Source organism: Salvelinus namaycush, chromosome 14, assembly GCF_016432855.1.
Source record: "Salvelinus namaycush isolate Seneca chromosome 14, SaNama_1.0, whole genome shotgun sequence".
NCBI classification, from domain to species: Eukaryota; Metazoa; Chordata; class Actinopteri; order Salmoniformes; family Salmonidae; genus Salvelinus; species Salvelinus namaycush.
Genome location: NC_052320.1, coordinates 2,476,753 through 2,497,183, shown reverse-complemented (window position 1 = coordinate 2,497,183; position 20,431 = coordinate 2,476,753). Strand labels below are relative to the sequence as shown.

At 44.9% G+C, this 20,431-nt stretch overlaps 1 protein-coding gene across 1 annotated transcript in view; it reads right to left on the bottom strand.

Annotated features, from left to right (window-relative positions):
- LOC120059547 (arginine-glutamic acid dipeptide repeats protein-like) overlaps positions 1 to 20,431 on the bottom strand; it is a 116,089-nt gene that overhangs the window by 44,444 nt on the left and 51,214 nt on the right. The window contains exon 4 of the mRNA XM_039008680.1: positions 5,565 to 5,669. Within this exon, the coding sequence (XP_038864608.1) occupies positions 5,565 to 5,669 (105 nt within the window). The remainder of the gene's footprint in view (positions 1 to 5,564; positions 5,670 to 20,431) is intronic.

The window sequence follows — 20,431 nt, the reverse complement described above, 5'->3', positions numbered from 1 at the left end:
AGCCTCTCTTGAAAAAGCCAAACCTTGACCCGGAAAATATAAAAAACTATCGGCCTATATCGAATCTTCCATTCCTCTCAAAAATTTTAGAAAAAGCTGTTGCGCAGCAACTCACTGCCTTTCTGAAGACAAACAATGTGTACGAAATGCTTCAGTCTGGTTTTAGACCCCATCATAGCACTGAGACTGCACTTGTGAAGGTGGTAAATGACCTTTTAATGGCGTCAGACCGAGGCTCTGCATCTGTCCTCGTGCTACTAGACCTTAGTGCTGCCTTTGACACCATCGATCACCACATTCTTTTGGAGAGACTGGAAACCCAAATTGGTCTACACGGACAAGTTCTGGCCTGGTTTAGATCTTACCTGTCGGAAAGATATCAGTTTGTCTCTGTGAATGGTCTGTCCTCTGACAAATCAACTGTATATTTCGGTGTTCCTCAAGGTTCCGTTTTAGGACCACTATTGTTTTCACTATATATTTTACCTCTTGGGGATGTTATTCGAAAACATAATGTTAACTTTCACTGCTATGCGGATGACACACAGCTGTACATTTCAATGAAACATGGTGAAGCCCCAAAATTGCCCTCGCTAGAAGCCTGTGTTTCAGACATAAGGAAGTGGATGGCTGAAAACTTTCTACTTTTAAACTCGGACAAAACAGAGATGCTTGTTCTAGGTCCCAAGAAACAAAGAGATCTTCTGTTAAATCTGACAATTCATCTTGATGGTTGTAAAGTCGTCTCAAATAAAACTGTGAAGGACCTCGGCGTTACTCTTGACCCTGATCTCTCTTTTGACGAACATATCAAGACTATTTCAAGGACAGCTTTTTTCCATCTACGTAACATTGCAAAAATCAGAAATTTTCTGTCCAAAAATGATGCAGAAAAATTAATCCATGCATTTGTTACTTCTAGGTTAGACTACTGCAATGCTCTACTTTCCGGCTACCCGGATAAAGCACTAAATAAACTTCAGTTAGTGCTAAATACGGCTGCTAGAATCCTGACTAGAACCAAGAAATTTGATCATATTACTCCAGTGCTAGCTTCCCTACACTGGCTTCCTGTTAAGGCAAGGGCTGATTTCAAGGTTTTACTGTTAACCTATAAAGCGTTACATGGGCTTGCTCCTACCTATCTTTCCGAGTTGGTCCTGCCGTACATACCAATACGTACGCTACGGTCACAAGACGCAGGCCTCCTAATTGTCCCTAGAATTTCTAAGCAAACAGCGGGAGGCAGGGCTTTCTCCTATAGATCTCCATTTTTATGGAACAGTCTGCCTACCCATGTGAGAGACGCAGACTCGGTCTCAACCTTTAAGTCTTTACTGAAGACTTATGTCTTCAGTAGGTCATATGATTGAGTGTAGTCTGGCCCAGGAGTGTGAAGGTGAACGGAAAGGCTCTGGAGCAACGAACCGCCCTTGCTGTCTCTGCCAGGCCGGTTCCCCTCTCTCCACTGGGATTCTCTGCCTCTAACCCTGTTACAGGGGCTGAGTCACTGGCTTGCTGGTGCTCTTTCATGCCGTCCCTAGGAGGGGTGCGTCACTTGAGTGGGTTGAGTTACTGACGTGATCTTCCTGTCTGGGTTGGCGCCCCCCCTTGGTTTGTGCTGTGGTGGAGATCTTTGTGGGCTATACTCGGCCTTGTCTCAGGATTGTAAGTTGGTGGTTGAGGATATCCCTCTAGTGGTGCGGGGGCTGTGCTTTGGCAAAGTGGGTGGGGTTATATCCTTCCTGTTTGGCCCTGTCCGGGGGTTTCTTCGGATGGGGCCACAGTGTCTCCTGACCGCTCCTGTCTCAGCCTCCAGTATTTATGCTAGTTTATGTGTTTATGTTTATGTGTCGGGGGGCTAGGGTCAGTTGGTTATACCTGGAGTACTTCTCCTGTCTTATCCAGTGTCCTGTGTGAATTTAAGTATGCTCTCTCTAATTCTCTCGTTCTCTCTTTCTCTCTGAGAACCTGAGCCCTAGGACCATACGTCAGGACTACCGGGCATGATGACACCTTGCTGTCCCCAGTCCGCCTGGCCTTGCTGCTATTCCAGTTTCAACTGTTCTGCCTGCGGTTACGGAACCCCTACCTGTCCCAGACCTGCTGTTTTCAACTCTTAATGATCGGCTATGAAAAGCCAACTGAGATTTATTCCTGATTATTATTTGACCATGCTTGTCATTTATGAACATTTTGAAAATCTTGGCTCTCTCTAATTTTCTCCTTCTCTCTTTCTTTCTCTCGGAGGACCTGGGCCCTAGGACCATGCGTCGGGACTGCCGCCCGTGGTGACTCCTTGCTGTCCCCAGTCCGCCTGGCCTTGCTGCTATTCCAGTTTCAGCTGTTCTGCCTGCGGTTATGGAACCGCCACCTGTCCCAGACCTGTTGTTTTTCAACTCTTAATGATCAGCTATGAAAAGCCAACAAAATTATTCATGATTATTATTTGACCATGCTTGTCACTTATGAACATTTTTGAACATCTTGGCATAGTTTTGTTATAATCTCCACCCGGCACAGCCAGAAGAGGACTGGCCACCCCTCATAGCCTGGTTCCTCTCTAGGTTTCTTCCTAGGTTTTGGCCTTTCTAGGGAGTTTTTCCTAGCCACCGTGCTTCTACACCTGCATTACTAGCTGTTTGGGGTTTTAGGCTGGGTTTCTGTACAGCACTTCGAGATATTAGCTGATGTACGAAGGGCTATATAAAATAAAATTGATTGATTGATTGATTGATTGATTAAAGTGCATGACACAGACCTTATGGGCTAAATCAAATGTCAGTTTAATCTGTAGGCTATGAAAAGATTTAAATCCTGACACCAATACCTGAGCCTTTTAGGGATTAAGCCTAGTGGTTAGAGCAGGTAGCCTAGTGGTTAGAGCAGGTAGCCTAGTGGTTAGAGGCAGGTAGCCTAGTGGTTAGAGGCAGGTAGCCTAGGGGTTAGAGGCAGGTAGCCTAGTGGTTAGAGGCAGGTAGCCTAGGGGTTAGAGGCAGGTAGCCTAGTGGTTAGAGCAGGTAGCCTAGTGGTTAGAGCAGGTAGCCTAGTGGTTAGAGCAGGTAGCCTAGTGGTTAGAGGCAGGTAGCCTAGGGGTTAGAGGCAGGTAGCCTAGGGGTTAGAGGCAGGTAGCCTAGGGGTTAGAGGCAGGTAGCCTAGTGGTTAGAGCAGGTAGCCTAGTGGTTAGAGCAGGTAGCCTAGTGGTTAGAGCAGGTAGCCTAGTGGTTAGAGGCAGGTAGCCTAGTGGTTAGAGGCAGGTAGCCTAGTGGGTAGAGCAGGTAGCCTAGTGGGTAGAGCAGGTAGCCTAGTGGTTAGAGCCAGGTAGCCTAGTGGTTAGAGCCAGGTAGCCTAGTGGTTAGAGCAGGTAGCCTAGTGGTTAGAGCCAGGTAGCCTAGTGGTTAGAGGCAGGTAGCCTAGTGGTTAGAGCCAGGTAGCCTAGTGGTTAGAGCAGGTAGCCTAGTGGTTAGAGCCAGGTAGCCTAGTGGTTAGATCATTGGGCCAGTAACCGTTGCTGGATGAATCCCCGAGCTGACAAGGTAAAAATCTGTCGTTCTGCCCCTGAACAACGCAGTTAATCCACTGTTCCTAGGCCGTCATTGTAAATAAGAATTTGTTAACTGACTTGTCTAGTTACATAAAGGTTCAATATTTTATTTAATTAAGCTACATGAACAATTCATGATTACTTTTGAGATGTAGGCCAAAGCATTTCCAGGAAGAGTTCATTCCTAGTAAAATGTTAAATTTGATCACAAGCTGTGTTATTTATAACATGAAAAGGGCAGGTTGTATTTAAAATATTACAATGTTATTACCATAACATTTATCACACAGCTATTGGTCCTTGCAGTTAACTATATGTAAATGTCTTCAAAAGTTAGCTTAATTTAACATACATCATTATCATGTTAATGGGAATAAAGTAACATTCACCATTTTATAAAGGGTATCTTATAATGCATGAATAATATACTAAATCTACCTCTGATCATGCCAATGGCTGTTTTTATATCTGGCAATAATATAATGTGTGCATGTACTGATATGGAGGCTGTGTGTGACGTTTTAAATGTACGTATTTCAACCCTTGACTAATAATGTCCTACGCTACGTAGTATGTCATGTTTCATGTGGATCCCAGGAAGAGTAGCTGATGTTTTTGCAGTGGCTAATGGGGATCCTAATAAAATACTAGCCATAAATAACACATTGTGTTTACAGATTTAAGACTATTTTGCATTCAGCATCCTACAGCGTTTAGCTGTAATCAGTGCCTGGAGCCATATCAGGCTAACAACAGTTAGCAGTAGCTCTATGCACACACCAAGCGTTTAAGCTTCTTTGTGTTCCCAAATTTGCGGCACGCGGTCTGAATATGACCCCACGGGGTGGTTTTATTCCCCCCCCCCCCTCAAAGTTTTCAGAGAAAAAACATTCAATAAATAATAATTCTTGAGAATTTTCATTGTTGGACATAAAACACTGTAAAAACACCAGGAAATCAGTGATTTTAATTTTGGAAATCTGTTTCCCCAAGTATTCCCACGCATAATAAAATGTGATCGTATACAAATGTAAGCAAGGTTTGAAATGTTTATGTTTTACTAAAATATGATATCTGTTTGGGCTTCTAGTAGTGAATGTGTAGTCCACAAATGATTTGTAATTATATTCTGGCCCCTTGACCATCAGCTGAAGAAGAACATCTTCCCGAGCCAGAATCTAGTTGATGATCCCTGACCTATGACCTTATGTGGTGATTTTAAACATGTTTTCATAAACTGAACCCTTATCTTAACATGTAAGTTAACAGTAGGGCTGTCAGTTAATCAGTTCACTTGGTCTTTTTTTTTATTTTTTTTTTACCAGTTTTCAGTTTTCCCCTCTGCACTCAGACCCCTCACAGAAAGTGCTAGCAAAATTCTTGCTTGAGAAATAGTTTTTCGCTAAAAAAGGTACATAATTTTTACCCAGAAATGATTTAATATTGATATAAAAACAGCTACATGGGAACCAATAGTCAGAGACAGTCTTAACTGGTCTGTGGGTTGTATCAGAACCAATAGTCAGAGACAGTCTTACCAGGTCTCTGGGTTGTATCAGAACCAATAGTCAGAGACAGTCTTACCAGGTCTCTGGGTTGTATCAGAACCAATAGAGACAGTCTTACCAGGTCTCTGGGTTGTATCAGAACCAATAGAGACAGTCTTACCAGGTCTCTGGGTTGTATCAGAACCAATAGTCAGAGACAGTCTTACCAGGTCTCTGGGTTGTATCAGAACCAATAGAGACAGTCTTACCAGGTCTCTGGGTTGTATCAGAACCAATAGAGATAGTCTTAACTGGCCTGTGGGTTGTATCAGAACCAATAGTCAGAGACAGTCTTACCAGGTCTCTGGGTTGTATCAGAACCAATAGAGACAGTCTTACCTGGTCTCTGGGTTGTATCAGAACCAATAGTCAGAGACAGTCTTACCAGGTCTCTGGGTTGTATCAGAACCAATAGAGACGGTCTTACCTGGTCTCTGGGTTGTATCAGAACCAATAGTCAGAGACAGTCTTACCTGGTCTCTGGGTTGTATCCCAGGATGTAGAAAAATGAGTCGATGCGAGCTTTGAACTCTCTGGCAGCAAAGATGTCGGAGAAATGGGCAATGTTACACTTCCCCCTGAAACACAAGACACAAAAGCAAAGGACATTTGTTTTACTGGTCAACACACAAGCACTATAAACAGACGATATATACACAAACGTATTTGGATACCCTGTCAAATTAGTGGATTCGGCTATTTCAGCCACACCCGTTGCTGACAGGTGTATAAGAATCGAGCACACAACCATGCAATCTCCATAGACAAACATTGGTAGTAGAATGGCTTTACTGAAGAGCTCAGTGACTCAACGTGGCAACATCATAGGATGCCACCTTTCCAAAAAGTCAGTTCGGCAAACTTCTGCACTGCTACCAGGTGCCCGCCAACTGTAAGTGCTGTTATTGTGAAGTGGAAACGTCTACGAGCAACAACGGCTCAGCCGCGAAGTGGTAGGCCACACAAGCTCACCGAACGGGAACGCCGAGGACTGAAGTGCTGTCCTCGGTTGCAACAATCACTACCGAGTTCCAAACCGTCTCTGGAAACAATGTCAGCACAATAACGGTTCGCTAGGAGCTTCATTAAATGGGTTTCCATGGCAGAGCAGCCGCGTACAAGCCTAATATCACCATGCTCAATGCCAAGCGTTGGCTGGAGTGGTGTAAAACTCACCACCATTGGACTCTGGAGCAGTGGAAATGCGTTCTCTGGAGTAATGATTCACGCTTAACCATCTGGCAGTCCGACGGACAAATCGGGGTTTGGCGGATGCCAGGAATGCATAGTGCCAACTGTAAAGACTGGCCTGCACAGAACCCTGACCGCAACCCCATGGAACACCTTTGGGATGAATTAGATCGCTGACTGCGAGCCAGGCCTAATCACCCAACATCAGTGCCCTACCTGACAAATGCTCGTGGCTGAATGGAAGCAAGTCCCCGTAGCAATGTTCCAACATCTAGTGGAAAGCCTTCCCAGAAGAGTGAGGCTGTTATAGCAGTAAAGGGAGGACCAACTCCATATTAATGCACATGATTTTGTAATGAGATGTTCGACAAGCAAGTGTCCACATACTTTTGGTCATGTAGTGTACCATAAGCACTATAAACACATTCAGAGCCTCCAGAAAGTATACACACCCATTGACTTTTCCACATTTTGTTCTGTTACAGCCTGAATTTAAAATGGATTAAATGTAGATTTTGTGCCACTGGCTTACACACAATACCCTATAATGTCAAAGTGGAATCATGTTTATTGAAATGTTAACAAATTAATAAAAAGGTGAAATGTCTCGTGGCAAAGAAATTAACTTTATGTCCTCAATATGAAGTGTTATGTTTGGGGCAAATCCAACATCACTGAGTACCACTATATATTTTCAAGCATGGCGGTGGCTGCATCATGTTATGGGTATGCTTGTCAGCGGCAAGGACTAGGGAGTTTAGGATAAAAAATAAACAAAATAGAGCCAAGCACAGGCAAAAATCCTTGAGGAAAACCTGGTTCAGTCTGCTTTCCAACAGAAACTGCGAGACAAATTCACCTTGCAGCAGGACAATAACCTAAAACACAAGGCCGAATGTTCCTGAGTGGCCTAGTTACAGTTTTGACTTAAATCTGCTTGAAAATGTATGGCAAGAGTTGAAAATGGCTGTCTAGCAGTGATCAATTTGACTGAGGTTGAAGAATTTAAAAAAAATTATAACATGCACATATTGTACAATCCAGGAGTGCAAAGCTCTTAGAGACTTACCCAGAAAGACTCACAGCTGTAATCACTGCCAAAGGTGATTCTAACAAGTATTTACTCAGGGGTGTGACTACTTATGTAAATTTGATATTTCTGTATTTCATTGTCAATACAGTTCAAAAAATGTCTAAAAACATGTTTTCACTTTCTCATTAATAAGTCAAGGGGTATGACTACTTTCTGAAGGCACTATAAACATATACTTGTCTGATGTCATTGTTATACGAGTATTTCATTATTCAGAAGCTCTACAGGTGACATATCCAAATCCAAATAAATAAAAAAATCCCACATGCACCACCGAATAGTGAAATTCTGACAAGCCCTTAGCCATGCAGATAAGAAAAATACGTGTTAAGAAAGTATTTACTAAAAGAAACTGAAGTAACAATACAAAATAAAATAGAAAAATAACAAATAATTAAAGAACAACAATACAATATAACAGTAACGAGGCTATATACAGGGGGTACCGGTACAGAGTCAATGTGGAGGCTATATACAGGGGGTACCGGTACAGTTCAATGTGGAGGCTATATACAGGGGGTACCGGTACAGAGACAATGTGGAGGCTTTATACAGGGGGTACCGGTACTGAGTCAATGTGGAGGCTATATACAGGGGGTACCGGTACAGAGTCAATGTGGAGGCTATATACAGGGGGTACCGGTACAGAGGCAATGTGGAGGCTATATACAGGGGGTACCGGTACAGTTCAATGTGGAGGCTATATACAGGGGGTACCGGTACAGAGTCAATGTGGAGGCTATATACAGGGGGTACCGGTACAGTTCAATGTGGAGGCTATATACAGGGGGTACCGGTACAGAGTCAATGTGTAGGCTATATACAGGGGGTACCGGTACAGTTCAATGTACAGGGGCACAGGTTAGTCAATGTGATTGGGATTATATGCATATATAGGTAAAGTGACTATGCATAGATAATAAAAAGAGTAGCAGCAGCGTAAAAATTGGGGTGGGGGGGCAATGCAAATAGTCTAGGTAGCCATTTGATTAGCTGTTCAGGAGTCTTATGGCTTGAGGGTAGAAGCTGTTTAGAAGCCTTTTGGACCTAGACGTGGCGCTCTGGAAACACTTGACGTGCGGTAGCAGAGAGAACAGTCTATGACTAGGGTGGCTGGAGTCTTTGACAATTTCTAGGGCCTTCCTCTGACACTGCCTGGTTTAGAGGTCCTGGATGGCAGGAAGCTTGGCCCTAGTGATTTACTGAGCCGTACGCACTACCCTCTGTAGTGCATTTGCTGTCGGAGGCCGAGCAACCAGTCATGATGCTCTCGTGCAGCTGTAGAACTTTTTGAGGATCTGAGGACCCATGCCAAATCTTTTCAGTCTCCTGAGGGGGAATAGGCTTTGTCGTGCCCTCTTCACGACTGTCTTGGTGTGTTTGGACCATGATAGTTTGTTGGGGATGTGGACACCAAGGAACTTGAAGCTCTCAACCTGCTCCACTAGAGCCCCGTCGATGAGAATGTGTGCTCGGCCATCCTTTTCCTGTTGTCCAGAATCATTTGTCTTGCTCACGTTGAGGGAGAGGTTGTAAACCTGGCACCACACTGCCAGGTCTCTGACCTCCTCCCTATAAGCTGTCTCATCGTTGTCGGTGATCAGTTACCACTTATGTCCTCGGCAAACTTAATGATGGTGTTGGAGTGGTGCTTGGCCATGCAGTCATGGGTGAACAGGGAATACAGGAGGGGACTGAGCACGCACCAGAGGGGCCCCCGTGTTGAGGTTCAGCGTGGCAGATGTTACCTATCCTTACCACCTGGGGGCGGCCCGTTAGGAAGTCCAAGATCCAGTTGCAGAGGGAGGTGTTTAGTCCCAGTGTCCTTAGCTTAGTGATGAGCTTTGAGGGCACGTTGGTGTTGAACGCTGAGCTGTAGTCAATGAACAGCATTCTCACATAGGTGTTCCTTTTGTCTGTGGATCTGTTGGGGCGGTATGGAAATTGGAGTGGGTCTAGGGTTTCTGGGATAATGGTGTTGATGTGAGCCATGACAAGCCTTTCAAAGCACTTCATGGCTACAGACGTAACTGGTACGGGTCAGTAGTAATTTAGGCAGGTTACCTTGGTGTTCTTGGGCACAGGGACTATGGTGGTCTGCTTGAAACATGTTGGTATTACAGACTCGGCCACGGACAGGTTGAAAATGTCAGTGAAAACACTTGCCAGTTGGTCAGCACCTGCTCGGAGTACACGTCCTGGTAATCCGTCTGGCCCTGCGGCATTGTGAATGTTGACCGGTTTAAAGGTCTTACATTGGCTATAGAGAGTGTGACCACATCAGCTGGTGCTCTCATGCATGTTTCAGTGTTACTTGCCTCGAAGCGAGCATAGAAGTTATTTAGCTTGTCTGGTAGGCTTGTGTCACTTGGCAGCTTACGGCTGTGCTTCCCTTTGTAGTCCGTAATAGTTTGCAAGCCCTGCTACATCCGCCGAGCGTCAGAGCCGGTGTAGTAGGATTCAATCTTAGTCCTGTATTGACGCGTTGCATGTTTGATGGTTCGTCGGCGGGCATAGCGGGATTTCTTATAAGCGTGCGGGGTTAGAGTCACGCTCCTTGAAAGAGGCAGCTCTACTTTTAAGCTCTGTGTGGATGTTGCCTGTAATCCATGGCTTCTGGTTGGGGTATGTACGTACGGTCACTGTGGTGACAACGTCATCGATTGATGTGGGTATTCCAGTCTGTGCTAGCAAAACAGTCCTGTAGCTTAGCATCTGCGTCATCTGACCACTTCCGTATTGAGCGAGTCACTGGTACTTCCTGCTTTAGTATTTGCTTGTAAGGAGGAATCAGGAGGATAGAGTTATGGTCAGATTTGCCCCAAAAAAAGTTTTTATTTAACTAGGCAAGTCAGTTCAGAACAAATTCTTATTTTCAATGACGGCCTAGGAACAGTGGGTTAACTGCCTTGTTCAGGGGCAGAATGACACATTTTTACCTTGTCAGCACGGGGATTCGATCTTGCAACTTTTCGGTTACTAGTCCAACGTTCTAACCACTAGGCTACCTTCCGCCTCAATGGAGAGCGAGGGAGAGCTTTGTACGCGTCTCTGTGTGTGGAGTAAAGGTGGTCTAGAGTTTTTTTCCCCTCTGGTTGCACATTTAACATGCTGATAGAAATTAGGCAAAACTGATTTAAGTTTCCCTGCATTAGAGTCCCCGGCCACTAGGAGCGCCACTTCTGGATGAGCATTTTTTGTTTGTTTATGGCCTTATACAGCTGGTATTAGTGCCAGTATTGGTTTGTGGTGGTAAATAGGGAAAATATAGATAAACTTTCTTGGTGAATAGTGTGATCTACAGCTTATCATGAGATACTCTACCTAGGGCGAGCAAAACCTAGAGACTTCCTTTATATTAGATGTCGTGCACCAGCTGTTATTGACAAATAGACACAGACCGCCACCCCTTGTCTTACCGGAGGCAGCTGTTCTATCTTGTTGATGCACCGAAAACCTATGTTGTCGTTCAGCTACGACTCGTGAAACATAAGATATTACAGTTTTTAATGTACCGTTGGTAGGATAGTCTTGATCATAGCTCATCCAGTTTGTTATCCAATGATTGCACGTTGGCTAATAGGACTGATGGTAGAGGTGGATTACCCACTCGCTGTCGGATCCTTACAAGGCACCCCGACCTAAGTCCCCAATATCTCAGTTTCTTCTTTATGCAAATGACGGGGACTTGGGCCTTGTCTGGTGTCTGAAGTAAATCCTTCTAGTCCAACTCAGACAATTTCTTCGTCCAGTACGAGGTGAGTAATCGCTGTCCTGATATCCAGAAGCGCTTTCCGTTCATAAGAGACGGTGGCAGAAACATTATGTACAAAATAAGTTACAAATAAATGTGAGAAAACACACACACAATAGCACAATTGGTTAGGAGCCCGTAATACGGCAGCCATCTCCTCTGGCGCCATTGTAGGATCAGCATAGCTTATATTTAATTGTGGCAGCAGGTATCTAGTGAGTGTGTCAGTTGGTTGTGAGTGATGAGTTTGAGATCTAGAGTCTAATAAACTGCATGGTTTCCTGAGTCGTAGTGGGAGGACCACACACCATATCATTGCGTGTATTATAATATTTGCGCGTAAAGGCGTTTCCACCGCCATTTCTCACATATTGAATTTTGCAGATCCCAACCATTTCGAAATAAACAAATTATCGGAATTTATACGACTGTACCAAAACTTCCTGTTTCCATCACAGCTGTCTTTTTATTTTAATCCGGTTTATTCTCATAAACTGTGGATGGAAACGTGGTTGAGGTTAAATAAAGTGTGCTTTAGCAATTTACCCCATTTTGCTAACCGTTAAAATTAAACAGAAGCTGTGCATGCTGCTGGATACGTCACCTATTTAGCTCCTCAAAAACACAATGACATACTTCTAACACAATTACATTAGTCAATTGTGTTTATAGTGCTTGTGTGTCTGAGCCCATAGCCACCAGCTGAACCCTCCATCCTTCATCCCTCCATTCATCCTTCATCCCTCCCTCCATCCTTCATCCTCCATCCCTCCATTCATCCTTCATCCCTCCATCCTTGATCCCTCCATTCATCCTCCCTCCCTCCCTCCATTCATCCTCCCTCCCTCCTTGATCCATCCCTTCATCCCTCCATTCATCCTTGATCCTTCATCCCTCATTCATCCTCCCTCCCTCCATCCTTGATCCTTCATCCCTCCCTCCATCCTTGATCCTTCATCCCTCCATTCATCCCTCCCTCCCTCCATTCATCCTCCCTCCCTCCATTCATCCTCCCTCCCTCCATCCATCCTTGATCCTTCATCCCTCATTCATCCTCCCTCCCTCCATCCTTGATCCTTCATCCCTCCCTCCATCCTTGATCCTTCCCTCCATCCTTGATCCTTCCCTCCATCCTTGATCCTTCCCTCCATCCTTGATCCTTCCCTCCATCCTTGATCCTTCCCTCCATCCTTCATCCCTCCATCCTTGATCCTTCATCCCTCCATTCTTGATCCTTCATCCCTCCATTCATCCCTCCTTCCCTCCATTCATCCCTCCTTCCCTCTCCATTCATCCCTCCTTCCCTCTCCATTCATCCTTCCTTCCCTCCCTCCATCCTTCCCTCCCTCCATCCATCCTTCCCTCCCTCCATTCATCCTTTCCTCCCTCCATTCATCCTTTCCTCCCTCCATTCATCCTTTCCTCCCTCCATTCATCCTTTCCTCCCTCCGCCGAGGGATGATGTGCATCAGACAGACAAGACAGAGACAGCTGGACTGTGAAATGCAACCTGTGTTGCTCTGCTCTTCCAGACGTTATGACCCCAACAAGCCAGTCACACACACACACACACACACACACACACACACACACAGTTTGACATCCAGCAGCGTGTCTGTCTGTGTGTCTGGCCCAATCACCATGACAAACATCACCACGGTCTGCAGGCAGACTTGCGTCTCCAGCTAGGAACAATGACTTCCTCACTAGATCAAAGGAATAAGAAGCTGTATGTCTGGGTCTGTCTGTGTGTGTGTGTCTCCGTGTCTGTGTCTCTGTGTGTGTGTATGTTTCCGTGCCTATGTGTCTGTGTGTGTGTGTCTGTGTTTCCGTGTGTGTGTGTGTATGTGTATGTGTGTGTGTGTCTGTGTCTCTGTGTCTATGTGTCTGTGTGTGTCTGTGTTTCCGTGTGTGTGTGTGTATGTGTGTGTGTGTCTGTGTCTCTGTGTGTCTGTGTCTCTGTGTGTGTGTGTTTCCGTGTGTGTGTCGAGCGGGCAACATTACAGCATCCTGCTGGAATTCCCTCTGCCTCCATTTATCTAAAGCTTATATAATAAGTCAAATCAAAGAGCTGCTGTGTGTGTGTGTGCGCGCACACACACGCAGGACAACTGGCTGCTAATTTAGCCTGAAATCACTGGGTTCTCTGAGACGTGGGGGGGGGGGAGGGGGGGGGGAAGAGAGAGAGAGAGAGAGAGAGAGAGAGAGCTGCTATACTGTTTCACAGATGGTTTGCGTTAAGGGGGTGGTGTGAGAGTGTGTGAGTGTGTGTGTGAGAGAGTGTGGAGCAGAAGGGGAGAGAATCACATGAGCATGGAGAAAGAGAAGACTATCTGGTTTCATATGGAGACAATCACCATGCCTGTCCTCCTTTCCTTGGTATCGACAGAGCGTAATGACTATCAGCTCAGTGTTGCTGTGTGTTTGTACTACTGTGTTTCAAGTTAATTCGCCACTTGCACAGGATATAACACGTGTAAAACAGTACAGTGAAATTCCTAAATGAGAGCTCTTTCCTAACGCTGCCGTCATAAGAGAATAAAATGTATAAAGTCTGAATAAAAACCATAACTACTTGTTCAATGTACAGGTCAGTACCTTGTTCAATGTACAGGTCAGTACCTTGTTCAATGTACAGGTCAGTACCTTGTTCAATGTACAGGTCAGTACCTTGTTCAATGTACAGGTCAGTACCTTGTTCAATATGCAGGTCAGTACCTTGTTCAATATGCAGGTCAGTACCTTGTTCAATATGCAGGTCAGTACCTTGTTCAATATGCAGGTCAGTACCTTGTTCAATATGCAGGTCAGTACCTTGTTCAATATGCAGGTCAGTACCTTGTTCAATATGCAGGTCAGTACCTTGTTCAATATGCAGGTCAGTACCTTGTTCAATATGCAGGTCAGTACCTTGTTCAATATGCAGGTCAGTACCTTGTTCAATATGCAGGTCAGTACCTTGTTCAATATGCAGGTCAGTACCTTGTTCAATATGCAGGTCAGTACCACCTTGTTCAATATGCAGGTCAGTACCTTGTTCAATATGCAGGTCAGTACCTTGTTCAATATGCAGGTCAGTACCTTGTTCAATATACAGGTCAGTACCTTGTTCAATATGCAGGTCAGTACCTTGTTCAATGTCCAGGGGTACTGGACTGTTTGCATATACAGGTCAGTACCAGCTGTGGCGGTCATGAAATTTTGTCAGCTGGTGACAGTCTAACAAATAACTGTCAGTCTCATGGTAATTGACCATTAATTAACATAATCACATTTAGCATCTCCTACCTTCCACACACACAGCCTACAAGCCACTGATGCAGACCTTTGGAACATCAACATTTTAAATCTAAGTCTAATAAATCCATGTAATATAGTCTACACCGTCACAATAAATCCATTATTTATTTTAGACAGGTCTAAAGAAACAGGATATGAAGAAAATGTAATCTACTTCAGAAGAACAGAATAGCATACTCTGAGTTGTCTTTATGTTAGGTCCTGATCTGGCTATGCTACACTAGTTACACTCATTTAGCAGACAAGATTTGCTTTGAATTCTGTGGCGTTATTTTATAGTATGAAGAATACAATTGAACCAAGCTGAATAAAATAGAAAGGATATTTCTCCAAACTATTTGAGGGAGTGCGCACATGCGGCTATTCTGTGTTGAGCGGTTAATAAAGAAACATCTGCTTAATTTAGACTTATTAATGTAACTTTAGTTGTGATAAAAATGTTGGGCTATTGTTTTGATTTTTAATACATTCTAAGTCTGCATGATGCCAATCTAATGATGAGTTGAAAAAAGTTGTATGAAAGGCATGAGCTCTGCTTTGTTTCTTGTGCAGGCTGTACACACTTCATCAGTCTCTCATTCACAATTTGAAAAGAACTTGATAATGCCTCAAATTTTCCGACTGCATCCCCTTTGTGTGGCTATAATCCCCCTAAAAATATCCATGCCTTTTGCGGCCAGTTGCACCGTTGGGCTGAATATAATCATTATAATTCCCTTCTCCCCGCTGCGTGCCGAAGCACGTCTCAATCACAAGGCTCTCAGTCACATGATTGGGTCTTTTTGACAGGCTACAAGTGAAGACAGACACATCCGGGACGCAACTGCGAACATCCTTATCCAATTATGAGGCGCATATTGAAGATATTGGAAGAACTGTCCACATTTACTTTTCGTCAGCCAACAAGATGAGTTGTAGGCCTAACGAACAGCAAAAGCACTAGCCTATGTCAATCTACAATACCCATAGTACAAAAGTCAACCTATTCTATTCTGTGCGAGAAATAAATATTCCAAACATAGTCCGGGACAGTTGTGGGATGCGATAGATCCTAAATTAATACAACAAGCATAAAAAAAACTAAGAAATGAGACTGACGTAACAGATGAGAACGTTTAGCTTAAAATGTTAATAAACTATTAGGCTATTTCTTCACATTATAAGCACAGTAATGCGCACATGGCAGTAGGCTATAAGCACAAATGTTCCATTAGCAGGAAAAAACACCATTATTAAAAGTGACCACAAATGTAATTAATGCTTTTATTATAAAGTTGCATTTTTAAAAATGGGGGAAATGATCTTCCCCAAACTTGAAACTCACACGCTGCTTATGTATGCCAGTAAACAGATTAACGCGCTTAATTTTAAGAAATTATATGGCCACTTTAGTTGTATGGGCTAGGCTACATGAGGTGTGCGACTATGATTTGAAAACGCCCCCCCCCCCCCCCCCAAAAAAAGCTTGAGTTGTTTGGCTTAAGCTGGGCATCATTCACACGTGATCATTTATCATTCACAAGTGATAGGCTAAAAACTCTCTCAAAACGTTTGACCACGACTGTACAGGTCAGTGTCAGTACCTTATTCAATGTGCAGGGGTACTGGTGTGGTACATAAGTGACAGGGCTGAAAAGTGACTGGTAGCAGGAATATATAAATACTTATGGTAATATATAAATGGTAATATATACAGTGCCTTCATAAAGTATTTCATACCCCTTGACTTAACCACATTATGTTGTGTTAAAGCCTGAATTCAAAATTGATGACAGGTTTTTTTCTCAAGAGCACAGTGGTCTCCATTAGGAAATGGTAAAAAATAATATGGAACTACCCAGACGCTGCCTAGAGCTGGCCGTCCAACCCAACTGAACAACCGGGCAAGAAGGACCTTGGTCAGGGAGGTGACCAAGAGCCCAATGACCACTGACAGAACTAGAGTACCTTGGCTGAGATAGGAGAACCTGACAGAAGGACAACAGTCTCTACAGCACTTCACCAATCTGGGATTTATGGGAGACTGTCCAGACAGAAGGCACGCCTGGAGTTTGCAAAAAAAAAAAGGCACGTGAAAGACAGATCACAAGGCAAAAGATTCTGTGGTCTGATGAGACAAAATATTTAACTCTTTGGCCTGAATGCAGAGCGTTATGTCTGGAGAAAACCAGGCTCAGCAATGAATAATCAATGGACATCAGCGTAATGAGTAAAACTATCTAATCTATCTAATCTAATCAATAATCATTGTAGCAGCAGCGTAGGTTGTGTCTGAGTGGGTAGAGACCTGTGGATGGGCATAGAGTCAGTGTGGATAGTATGTGGGAGAGGGAGAGCAGTAGTTAGCCATTTAACAATCTTATGGCCAGGGGATAGAAGCTGTTTAGAAGTCTGTTTGTCTGAGCCTTGATACACCGGTACTGCCTGTCTCAGGTGGCTGGATTATTTGGCATTTTTTGAGGGCCTTTCTTAGACATTGCCTGGCATGTACATCCTGGATGGCAGAGAATTTTACCCCAGTGATGGATAGGGCCTTCCGATCCTGGGCGGTGCAGTTGCCCATACCAGACGTTGATACAACTACTCAAGATGCTCTCAATGGTGCAGCTGTAAAAGTTCCTGAGGTTCTGAGGGGTCATACCAAATAAATAGGCGTTGGCGTTGCCTGATTCACAACCGTTCTGGTGTGAGAAGACCATGTAAAGTCCTCAGTGATGAGGAACTAGAAGCTCTTGACCTTTTCCACTGCAGCCCCATCGATGTGGATGGGGGTGTGCAACCCCCCCCCCCCCCCCCCCGTTCCCTGTAGTCCACGATCAGCTCCTTGGTCTTGCTGACGTTGAGGGAGAGGTTGTTGTCCTGGCAACACACTGCCAGTTCTCTGAACTACTCCTCCCTGTAGGCTGCCTCATCGGAGTCGGTGATCAGGCTTACTTACCACTGTCGTATCGTCAGCAAACTTGACGATGGAGTTTGAGTCATGCGTGGCCACACACTCGTGGGTGAACAGGGAGGAGGCTGAGCACACATCCCTGAGGGGCCCCAGTGTTAAGAATTAGCTTTGCGGACGTGTTGTTGCCTTCTCTTACCACCTGGGGTCGACCCGTCAGGAAGTCCAGGATCCTGTTGCAGAGGGAGGTGTTTAGTTCCAGGGTCCTGAGCTTGGTGACAAGCTTTGTGGGCACTATGGTGTTGAACGCTGAGCTGTAGTCAATGAACATCATTCTCAAAAAGTTATTCCTCTTGTTAAGGTGGGAGAGGGCAGTGTGAAGTGCATTTGAGATTGCATCGTCTGTAGATCTGTTGGGGCGGTATGCAAATTGGAGTGGGTCCAGGGTGTCTGGGATGGATGTGATGTGATCCATAACCAGCCTTTCAAAAGACTTCATCATTACAGATGTTAGTGCTACAGGGTGGTAGTCATTGTGGCAGCCAGCCTTCGAGTTCTTGGAAAGAGGACTGATGGTGGTCAGCTTGAGACACGTGGGGATCACAGACTGGGACAGAGAGAGGTTGAAAACCACTGTGAAGATGTCTGCCAGCTGGTCTGCACATGCTCTGAGCTGGTCTGGCCCTGTGGCCTTGTGATTATTGACCAGATTAAAAGCCCTATGTCGGCCTCAGAGTGAGATCACGGGACGGTTGGGGCCCTTGTGCAAGGCTCAGTGTTATTTTTTGTTGAAGCGTGTAATCCATAATGGACTGTAGCCCTTGCCACATGCGTCAGAGCCAGTGTAACAGAATTCCACCTCATCCTTCTGCCTATTTGATGGCTCTGCAGAGTTCGTAAGGGGCCTTCTTGTGCGTGTTTGTGTCCTCATCCGTAGCCTCGGGGTACCTCTGTCCTTTAGTTTAGCTCCAACCTCAGTGTTAATCCAGGGCTTTTGATTGGGGAAGCAGCAAACCTTCACTGTGTGGACAACGTCAGCGATGCATTTCCTGACGAAGCCCAAGACGGAGGTGGTTAGCTCGTCGATGCTATCGGCGGAAACGCAAAACATATTCCAGTCAACGCAAAGCAGTCCTGCAACATAGCCTCTGATTCGGAGGATCATCTCTCTACAGAGGGCGTCAAGGGTACTTCCTGTTTGAGCTTCTGTTTTGTAAACAGGAAGCAGGAGTATAGAGCCATGATCTGATTTGCTGAAGGGGGGACAAGGGAGGGCCTTGTATGCGGGTTGAGTAACAGTGGTTTAGTACTTTATTGGCCCTAGTGGAGAAGGTTGATACAAGTTGGGCACCATATGTCTTAGTGACGTGGAATTAAGAAAATCAGCCTTGTTTATAGCCTTGTACAATTTGTTAAGTGCCAGCTTGTTTTTATTATCCTGGAGGTGGAATATACACAGAAGTCACGATAACAGAAACTCTTTCGGGAGCTAGAAAGGTCAGCATTTGACCATCAGGTATTCCAAGATGGATGAACAATAGGTTGGGACTTCCACTGCGCTGTGTGAGGAGTTATAGGGAGGTTACAGCACGTCCAAGATGGATGAACAATAGGTTGGGACTTCCACTGTGCTGTGTGAGGAGTTATAGGGAGGTTACAGCACGTCCAAGATGGATGAACAATAGGTTGGGGCTTCCACTGCGCTGTGTGAGGAGTTATAGGGAGGTTACAGCACGTCCAAGATGGATGAACAATAGGTTGGGGCTTCCACTGCGCTGTGTGAGGAGTTATAGGGAGGTTACAGCACGTCCAAGATGGATGAACAATAGGTTGGGACTTCCACTGCGCTGTGTGAGGAGTTATAGGGAGGTTACAGCACGTCCAAGATGGATGAACAATAGGTTGGGGCTTCCACTGCGCTGTGTGAGGAGTTATAGGGAGGTTACAGCACGTCCAAGATGGATGAACAATAGGTTGGGGCTTCCACTGCGCTGTGTGAGGAGTTATAGGGAGGTTACAGCACGTCCAAGATGGATGAACAATAGGTTGGGACTTCCACTGCGCTGTGTGAGGAGTTATAGGGAGGTTACAGCACGTCCAAGATGGATGAACAATAGGTTGGGGCTTCCACTGCGCTGTGTGAGGAGTTATAGGGAGGTTACAGCACGTCCAAGATGGATGAACAATAGGTTGGGGCTTCCACTGCGCTGTGTGAGGAGTTATAGGGAGGTTACAGCACGTCCAAGATGGATGAACAATAGGTTGGGGCTTCCACTGCGCTGTGTGAGGAGTTATAGGGAGGTTACAGCACGTCCAAGATGGATGAACAATAGGTTGGGGCTTCCACTGCGCTGTGTGAGGAGTTATAGGGAGGTTACAGCACATTCTGTTCATCCTGTTGCATGCAGACAGGTTCTCTCTAATACTGGTCTGTCTGGTCTAGAATTATAAACCTTGGTCTTTCATAGCTGTAGTCTACTGTCCAAGAGCAACGTTTCTGTTGGTATACAAGCGTCGCATAAACATTGTCAGGTACTGATCTTGAACTTAACCCAATGAGTCCCACCGCGACGCTGGCACGATTTGGACACGAACCCCTTTTAAACATTGTGTGTTTGAGCTACAGACTTGGGTGTTGTATCATTGGATTGGTCTATTTCTTCTGCATCGGTTGGTCTGTGTGAGCGGTGTTTGTGAGATAAGGGCGGATCCCGAAGGGGCCCGGGGCCAGGTCTTAGGGTTCGAATGGTTTGAGTTAAAAACTATTAAAATCTATCTATGAAAACGCTGAGACTCTCTCGAACACGCTCTGTTTCGCTCTGTGACCTCACAAGCTACATAACAGTCGTTAGAAGGTCAAGGGTTCTTCTACATAGAAGATCATAGTAAATCCCAGGTCATAGTGTCTATAATACTGTAAGGGGTTCTTCTACATAGAAGACCATAGTAAATCCCAGGACATAGTGTCTATAATACTGTAAGGGTTCATCTACATAGAAGATCATAGTAAATCCCAGGACATAGTATCTATAATACTGTAAGGGGTTCTACTACATAAAAGATCATAGTAAATCCCAGGACATAGTATCTATAATACTGTAAGGGGTTCTAC